Here is a 9,492-nt window from a genome sequence, read left to right as displayed (position 1 = left end):
AGGAGGCCTTTCCGCTGACGTTGCCTCATTTCCCATGCCTAGCAAGGCCTGGCATCTGCCTGTCTTTGGAACCGCTCCTCCTGGGTTCCCAGAAACACTAGGTAAATTTGTCTGTTTTTGACCAATAATCAACCCCAGAGCTGGGCAAGGATCTCCACACAACTTTCCCCTCAAGATTAGCTGGGTGTGAGTCAGGTGGTGGCGCATGCCTTTAACCCAGCACTTGGGAGGCAGAAGAAGGCAGATCTCTGTGAGTCTGAGGTTAGCCTGGTCTACACAGCGAGTTCCAGGCCAATAAGGGCTATACATAGTGAGAACTCGTCTCAAAAACCAACTGAACAAATAAAAGTCTCCCTTTATTTATTTGGGGGTGGGGGTTAGGTTTTTTGAGACAGGATTTCTCTGTGTAGTTTTTGAGATTGTCCTGGAACTCGCCCTGTAGACCAAGCTTCCTCAAATTCAGAGAGATCCGCCTGCCTCTGCCTCCCAGTGCTAGGATTAAAGGTGCCCGCCGCCACCACCCTGAAGAAGCCTCCTTTCTTGTTTAGCATCAGTTTGATTGCTTTTATGGTTCTGAGGGTCAGAGATTGAACTACTTGTGCTATATGTATTCCAAGCCTTAGGTTGGCACCCTCCTTCTTTAGATGCCCAGCTCCTCTAAGTACCGCCTCAGATAGATGCCCTCAACAAGGTTCTCTCTTGGGACCTTGCTGTGGAGATTCTGAATCCTGCTACCTGGGGTACATGTGGAATGGATGTAAATCAAGGATCAGCATCTTTGAATAAAGCTTGCTTTTCCCAGAGACCTTAAGAGAAGCCTGATGTGTGTCGTTTAGTATCTTTCCAAAGAAAACAATCTGACATGGGTTGTTGACCTGCAATGAAGTAAGGAGTCCCTAGTAACCTTATGAAATGTTTTTAATTCTGTTTTGGTGGATTTGTTTTATTTTTCAGACAGGGTCTTACTACTTAGATAGGCTTAGATCTTGTTACTTGTTACATAGACCAGGCTGGCCTCAAATTCTGCCCCTTGAGTGCTGGGACTGGAGGAATGTGCCAATGCACCAGGCTTTTTTTTTTTTTTTTAGACAAGGTCTCATATAGCTCAGGCTATCCTCACATTCACTACATAGCTGAGGCTAGCCTTGAACTCCTGCTAACCTTCAGAAATGGCTTTGGCTGTGCTTCACCCCAATCAGAGAAGCTGGAGCTACTAGAACTGGGCCTGTATGTTAAGCTTCTTGTTGAACACCCCCCCCACTCCTGTTTCTTTCTCCTGTTTCCTTTGATGAAGGAATTGCTATATTGCTCAGCTGGTGTTAGACTCTTGAATTCAGGGGTTTCCCCTCAAGCCTCAAGTCCTGGGACTAGAGCTGTGTGCCACCACTCCTGACCATGGCTCTTTCTGTAGGCTGTTCCACTCCATCTCCACCTGTGCTCAGGAACTTGGCTTCATGGACAAAGTCTGTGTCCATCCAGTTTATGGCAGGGTTATTATTTCAGTCTAACCTCATGTACCCCAGGCTGTCTGCTTCCCCAATGAGCACATGTCTGAGCTGCTTTGAGATCTGCAGCAGAAAATCTGGCTTAGGCATCCACCTGAACACGGGACTTCACTGACACCTCAGACTTCTAATTTAAACACATTCTAACTATGTGGGGGGGAGGACACCATTCTAGATTCCTCAACTTCTAGTAAAACTCTTTGATGTCAAGATCCTATGACTGTGGACTCTATGAATCCAGAGTTTCAAACCTTTTTTTAATGTGTGTTTAATGAATTTTGTGGTAGACATGGTAACAGCAGCCAGTGCCCCTTGCCCTGGGGTTTTGTGTTTGTTTTCTATATGTTATGTCTCAACTCTGGGGTTTCTTCTGTGCCTTCCACTAAAGGCAGAAGAAGGAGATGACTAGAAAAAGAGGGGGAAATTTCCATTCTTCCTGGGGTCACAGGACAATCCACGCAAAACCCAGCACTGGGTTCACACACCCTATCTCCCTCAAGCCCTTTATCTGAGCTCCGGAGCCTGAGAAGAAACAATCTCCCTGGTCTGTGCCAGAATCCAGTGGCAGTTTAGCGGGGGAACTGACTGATGTTGCCGAATGGGTAACGGGAAGGAGGGTTAAGCCAGGCAAGGATCCAGGGAAGGGAACGCAGAGATTCCCTAGGGAGCTCTATAGCCTTCCCCAGAGATGAGGAAGGAACAGAGACCGGAAGTGGGGGTGTGGGTAAGGGCACTTAAGGGTGGAGTGACCAGTATTGTATTGTGGGCCTGGAACTGGGTTTCCGGTGATTGACCCGCTAGTTACAAGGGAACTCCAGCCTCGTGCCCCAGGGATTGTCTGGTTCAGTCAGACCCTATCCTTTGACCGTTCACCCCCCCTGCCTGAGTCAGACTCCCAGAAAAACTTACGGAACCTGATCTCAAAAAGCCCCTTCCTGTGGGGGCTCTCTGGCCAAGAAAGAAGGGAACCAGAACCGGTAAAGCATCACACTAGGGGTTAGGGCAAACACGGGTGCTTCCAGTCCAGGACTATTCCTACCTTCCGAAAGATCTCAAAATGTTCCCTGAACTTCATTGTTTCTGAAGAGGATGGCGTGCCCCAGGCCACTTCCCCGGAGCAATCTGGACATCCCCCCCGCCCCCCCCCCCACACCTCCAGCCCTTCGGCAGAACAGTTCAGCACAGGGCTGAAGCTGCCAAACCCGATTTTCCGGTGGCTGCCCAAGGCTGGCTAAAGCAGGAAGGCCTCCTCCTGGCATGTACCCCTCAGGCTACCGTTCTCCTCCCCCTCACCTGATTCCCTGCCTGGGCTGTGCCTTCTGCACCTGTGCCAGCTGTCCCAGTGTGCCACCACTTCCTCCTCCACCTGCTTCCCATATCCCTTGGGCTGCTTCCCCAGCACCATAAGGTGTGGGCCAGTGCTACCGCCCCCTCTGGGCTTCGGTCTTCCCATCTCCAGATGGAGAACAGCGGCCTTCCCACAGAGCAGCTCGGGGAGGGGTCCGAAAGTGGATGTGCCTAGCAGAGGGCCCTGCGTTTGCTTGGTGGGTGGGTGTGGGGTTGGGAACACCACAGCGAGGGTATGAGCAGGAAGCGCTGCTTGTGGAAATCTCTAGGTAGAATTGCGGGAGTGAAGGGTGCTTCCTCTGGGTTCCTTATGTTAGCTAACCTGTGGGAGATGGAAGAGAATCCTTGAAGCTGCCAGGTTCCCAGAGTCCTGCCTCCCATGGAGGAAGACCTCTCATTGTCTTCACCCACCTCATTCCAGAACTAGCAACTCCCTTAGACCTTGCAAGTGCTACTGAGTCAGAGCTGCAGACTGCAGGCCCCTGCTCCAGGTTACCCCATAGCTCAAGCCCCTTCCTCTAGTCCGGGAATCATCTCTGTGTTCTCGGCCTCCAAAGAACTCCAGAGGGGTGAAAGAGTGAGCTGCACCCAATCATCCGGAGGGGCCACCTAAACTGAAGGAGTGGGTACCTCTCTCTGGCTGTTTGCTTTCTCTGAGAGCCCAGAGAGGGAGGAGAACTGGGAACCTGGAGGAGGAGGGGTAATGGAGGAGAAGTCATTGCAGATGGAGCTAAAAATAGCTTGAAGAGATGATGTCATCGAGTTTCCTCTGCTTATCACCCCCCTCATATACATACACAGAAACACATGCACACACTCAGAGACACAGATACACAGAGACATCAGCAAAAGCACATATGCACGCACTGCACACAGCGATATTGGGGAGGGAGGCATTTGGGCCTTGGGGCTGCAAGGATAGGGAAGGCTGGTGAGTGTGTCTACGTGTATCTGAGTTTGCATGAGTATGATAGCATGTGTCTGTGTTTATATGCTTGTGTTCTTGTGTCTGGGTGCATGTATGTTTGTGTCTGTGTATGGCCATGCCTCCTGCAAGGAGGTGGGTTGGTACCTATTGCGTTCTTATCAGTGCTGATCTCTGTTTATAGCATGTGCCTGAATACATGCATTCATTTGCTAATTATGTTGTATGTACGTGAGTCCACTTATATTTACATGACTACATTTGTTTGTCATGTGTTCATTATGTGCAGACCCATTATGGGCCTTGGACACCAGTCCAGTCTTTTTCTAGGTGCAATTAATGTCCACACCAAGTAGCTCAGCACTCTCTGGACCCAGTATAACTGTGAATTATCTGCCCTAGCCCTCCCCTCAGGATCCCATGCTCTGGCAGGCTTATTGTAGATGAACATAATTCATTCCTCTTATGAGAGGAAAATGATATTAGCCAGACTTCTTAAAGCCCAGAGGACAGGCCACCAAAAGTCTTAGGGATTACTCCTGCTCCCCAGTCCTCACGCTAGCCCATCCTCACACCCCCCAATCCTCACGCGAGCCCATGCACAAATCCACTCATTAGAGACAAAGACACTCACAATGCTACTGCACAACCCCACAGAAACACAACCCACAGAAACCTAGTTAAACCCTATGATACATGGGCACACACTCCGAAATCCAAATGGAAAATCCCCAGGCCAGACAGAGTGCAACACCCTCCCCTGTTCCTGGGCTCAAACTCAGTCTTGCTCCGCCCCCAAGTGCCCCAGCTCAGCTGGCAGTCCTGGAAAAACGCTGACCTCAGAGGATGGCTGGGGGCTGAAGGTGACATGTCCTCCTACACTAACCATTCTGCACCCCCTCCCTCCCGCAGGCGGCCCCCTCCCGCTTCTGACCTTCATTCTTAGCTGAGCCAACACCGCTTTGGTTTGCCTCTGCCCTCACAGGCGCTCCTTGACTCTCACAGCTGACAGCAGAGGCACATTCACTCACAAAGGCATATCTAGTCACATGTGCCTCAATGTTCCCATTCTCTTGTCACACACAGTGACACACACACACTGACCAGCACCAGCATACCTCATGCTAGAGCACTTTTGGGGCTCTGTCTTTCATCCGGTCTCTGTCTTATCTGTGCCTTCTTGTTCTTTCCAAGACGCCTCGTGCCCATGGGAGTGTAAGGCAGGACAGCCCCTTACCTCACAGGGCAGATCAAAATGCTGAGGACAAAGATGGGTTTGTCTGGCTGACCTTGTCCTGTCCTTCCACTGTCTAACTGTGGTCCACACGTGCTGGCTCAGAAGCTCATGCCTAAGTGTCTCCAGCCCTGCCCCTGCTCTCCTGTCCGGCATAGTTGGAACACTTCGGATGGAGAAAGACAGCTTAAGCAGAATGATTGTATTTGCTGTTTACCACCAACAGCCCTCTGGAAGAGCAGGTCCAGTGCAAGCCAAGCTTCTGGGCATTTCTAGAGGATCAGAAAGCCCCCAGGTTGACAGAGGTGTCTGAGTACTGGAGAGAGAAAAGAGAAGGAAGAATATTCAGAAAAAGAAAAAGAAAAAAGGCAGTTGTGCAGGCTGGGGGAGGTAACTCAGTGAAGCCCTAGTTTTCTCAAGACCTGAGGTCAATCCCAGGATCCAGGTAAAGGCTGAGCATGGTAGCACATGCTTATAATCCCAGCCTTGGGGAGGCAGAGACACAGAGATTTCTGCTGTTGACGGCCAGCCAGCCTAGCCTACTTGACACATTCCAGGCTGCTGAGAGGTCCTGTCTCCTAAAAAGGTTCATGGCAGCCAAGGTTGTTCTTCGGCCTATACGTGCAGGCATACACTGTGCATACATGTGTACATGCACACACAAAGAAAATAGGCACATGTGAGAACCCCATAGCTCCCCCACCTCCCCCAAGCTCTCTGTTTCACAGACATGTTGTTTTTCATTAAGGCTCTCAGCATTTGGTGACGTGTGCCTTCAAGACGCTGGCTTGGGTGGAATTTCACAAATTGCCCTTTAGAGCACATAAGCAACAGATACTTCTGTTTTTCAAATCACAGATCCCCCAGCCCAGACTCCCCCACTAACCTTGAGGTGAGAGGATCCACACACTGGTGGTGTCATTGATGTTTGTGGGCATAGTGGCAAGATTGGTGGTAGCTGGGCCTCGGGGTTTCTGCCGGTATGTTCTGCGGCTATACTTGAACATCCTGGAACACTTGCGCCTGGACCCACCCATACCTGGCCTTCGGTATGGAGAACTCATGCCCCGAGGCCGAGGGGCACGGACAAGCTGAGAGGACCCCATGACTGCAAAGAGCTTCTGGGGGGTTCTGTTGACCAGGCAACTGAGGTCTCTGTGACATATGGAGCCTGCCTGAGGGTGATGCTCTTTGTCACAGGTTTGTCCCCTCCCCCACCCAGACATAGCTCAGACTTCCTCACAGTCCTCTTTGTGGAGAGTAGCCCAAGAGCCAGACAACCACAGTTTGATCACTTAGGGAAAAGAACTCTGGTGGGGGTGGGGGAAATCACTTGGTTATTTTCCTTCATCCACATTAATAATACTAACAATGTATTGAGCACCTACGGTGTGCCAGATACTAAGCTTAGTATTTCACAAACTTGATTTCATTGACTTCACCACAGCCCTGTGAGGAGCCGTTATCAACAATCTTATTTATAGAAGTTAATTATCATTCTTCCCAGTAGTTAGAGGTTTAGAAAGTCGTTGTAAACACTGAATTAACAAATACTGAAGCTGGGTGTACTAGTACAGTCCTTTGATCCCAGCACTTGGGAAGCAGAGGCAGGAGGATCTCTGAGAGTCTAAGGCCAGGCTGGTCTACGCAGAGCAGCAGTTCTCAACCTGTGAGTGGAGACCCCTTTGGGGGTCGAATATCAGATCTCCTGCATTTCACATTAGATTCATAACAGCAAAATTATAGTTATGAAACAGCAATGAAAATAAGCTTATGGTTGGGTCATCACAACATGGAGAACTGTATTAAAGGGTTGCAGCATCAGGAAGTTGGAGAACCATAGAGTTCCAGGTCAGGGTATGACTACGTAGTGAGACCCTGCCTCAAATAAACAATAATACTGAATCACTCATTACTTCTTTTTTTTTTTTAAATATGAAGGGAGTACTTTTATTATTTTCCTACATAACATCTTAATGAATACTTGTGCATTTTTCTCAGCTGGCAACTAAGACACACAGCAAAACTTCCCTGTGCTTGGGAAGTCAAGAGCAATCACCTGTCTCTGGGAGGATTTGGTTTCTTACGACGATTGTGATACAGTTAGCGCAGGAACCAACGGTGCTTCGTGGTGGAGAACACCTTGCTGAGTTGTTCTATCATGGGGCCTTGCTCAAGCCATTTGCTTTTTATTTCTAATTTGGCTTTAAGCATTTGTTCATGTGTTTCTTCATTATTATTCAAAATGTCTGGGTGAGGGATAGGTTTTGTGTGTTCATACGGGATGTCCACAGAAGGGTGGTAGCACACTGCTATCCGCCATCGGATGTCAGAGCGAGCTCTACCTTGCACTTATAGTCATCAGGAAGAGAAGAATGTGCAGATTTACAACAAACACTAGATAAGGCTCCATTTTGGATTGGAAATAAATGTTTCCAGACAGTTCTGCTTGATGTCACCCATTTCACTGCTGCAGCCATGATCTTTATAAGGTGACATGAAAAAATAATTGTGAGGTGAAATCGCTTCTCAAATCTGTTTCTAGGCACACAGGCCTTCATTCCACGGGCCCACCATCTTGCTTCAATCCCACTCCTTACTTCTAGGAGCTGCACAGGTTCCTGTGACTCCTGGTCATAATATTTTTGCCAGACTATCAATGCATCATCTGTTTTTAGGTCTAGAGGCTATTTATTTGTTCTTTTTTTGTCGTTGTTTTTTGTTGATGTCTTTCTTTTCTTTTTATTTTGTTTTGATTTTTCAAGACAGGGTTTCTCTGTGTACCCCTGGCTCTCCTGGAACTCACTCTATAGATCAGGCTGGCCTTGAATTTACAGAGATCCACCTGCCTCTGCCTCTGGAGTGCTAGGATTAAAGGTGTGCGCCACAACCACCTGGCTATTGTTGCTTTGTAGCCTAGACTGGCCCAGAACCTGCTATAGCAATCCTCCTGCCTTAGCCTCCCAAGAGCTAGAAGTAATGAACCATTATCCTCCAATGAGTCACTTTATGTAATATGTAGTGTTGAGTCTTCAACATTCAGCTCACAAGCAACAGCAATGTAACTGTCTGAATCGAGGTTAGCTAATCAAAGCTGAACTGGTAGTACAAGCCTTTAATCCTGGGAGGTCAGGTAGGCCAGGTAGCTAACACGTCTAGCAAATGCATATCCTCTAGAATATATCTCAACTCCTTTGTGCAAAGGAGTACTAGATAATAGTAGCTCAGCACCACGAGGGCCACTTGGGCCAGCAACATCATTAATGACATAATAATCATCCAAGAAAAAAAGAAAGAAAGAAAGAAAGAAAGAAAGAAAGAAAGAAAGAAAGAAAGAAAAGAAAAGAAAAGAAAAGAAACTAAAACATTTGAATAAAAAATACTGGTAGTAACTAGACTGCTGGGCAAACACTGGTTTGTAAGAGCTGGAGCATGTTTCTGGGGGCAGAGGATCCCTCCTACTCAACACGCCTCTGCTGGACATATGTGTCAGGCACCCAGGACTCTTACCTCTGTGTACCTCCTCTGTGAATAACTGTGAAAGCGACGTAAGACCTGGTCTCGTGGTCACAAATGGACGTGGTGACCATTCACAGATATGGAATCTGAATGATGAAGACTGGCCATAGAAGGAAACCACCTTGGTGAGGTATAGTCATCAAATCAGAGGCAGCTAGCTGGGGGTGCAGATCCAGAGCCTAGGGCACTCACCTTTTGCTATCCTACGCTTGTTTATGTGTTTATCCAGAATATTCCATGACAACCAGGGGCATGGAGGGATGTGAACTCCCAGAGCTCTTCCTGAGATGGAAAAGAAAGCCCTGTGGAAAGAGGGGTAAGAGATGTTAACCCTGGTTTCACCTGTTTTTGTAGGAAGCAGACAGGAAAATTAGGCCTTCCAGGCCTTGCGCTAAGGGGAACTTTGGATTTGCTCATTTCTCAACACCTTAACCCCGACCCTCTAGTCCTCCAGGAACTTCAGGTCCCAGATTGTGGGGCCTCACCATCCCCCACTTTGCTCTCCTTAACTTTTAGCCTCTGTACCTATGAGCCCTTGGCCCCTATTCAAACGCCTTTGCCTCCTGAGAGCTGGGATAACAGGCAGGAACCACCAAGCTCAGTCCATTTGTTTAAATTTTGAGATAGAATCTCACTATCTTTTTCCCAGAAGGGTTTTTAACTTGTAGGATCAAGAGAGCCTCTTGTCTTAGCCTCCAGAGTAGCTGGGAATATAAGAATGGTCCCCTGGCTTATTATCTGCAATGCTATGCTATTAAACCCTCCTCTCTGTCTCTACAGCTGTCTCCTTCCTCACAAACACAGCAAACTAAAAAATCCACTTGCAGGCTGGGGAGATGACTTGGCAGCTAAGAATGCTTACTCCTCTTGCAGAAGACCCCTTAGTTTCCAGCATCCACACTGCTTAGCTCCAACCATTGGTAACTCCAGCTCCAGGGAGTCTAAGGCTGTTTTCTTCTGAC

The 9,492-nt window shown here is 48.3% G+C and overlaps 1 protein-coding gene and 1 pseudogene across 1 annotated transcript; both read right to left on the bottom strand.

Moving 5' to 3' along the window:
- Positions 1-5,204: 5,204 nt before the first annotated feature.
- LOC101999504 (uncharacterized LOC110117498 homolog) lies at positions 5,205-6,117 on the bottom strand. The gene is made up of 2 exons (XM_026778183.1): positions 5,898-6,117; positions 5,205-5,327 (listed from the first exon to the last, which is right to left on the bottom strand). The coding sequence occupies exons 1-2, from the start codon at positions 6,115-6,117 to the stop codon at positions 5,284-5,286; spliced, it is 264 nt and encodes an 87-aa protein (XP_026633984.1). The 3' UTR covers positions 5,205-5,283.
- Positions 6,118-7,066: 949 nt separating this feature from the next.
- Positions 7,067-7,491, bottom strand: LOC101999245 (annotated as a pseudogene).
- Positions 7,492-9,492: the final 2,001 nt, after the last annotated feature.

The sequence above is a fragment of the Microtus ochrogaster genome, unplaced genomic scaffold (assembly GCF_000317375.1).
Source record: "Microtus ochrogaster isolate Prairie Vole_2 unplaced genomic scaffold, MicOch1.0 UNK110, whole genome shotgun sequence".
NCBI lineage: Eukaryota > Metazoa > Chordata > Mammalia > Rodentia > Cricetidae > Microtus > Microtus ochrogaster.
The sequence above is the reverse complement of the archived record's forward strand: the minus strand, read 5'-3'. Positions and strand labels throughout refer to the sequence as shown.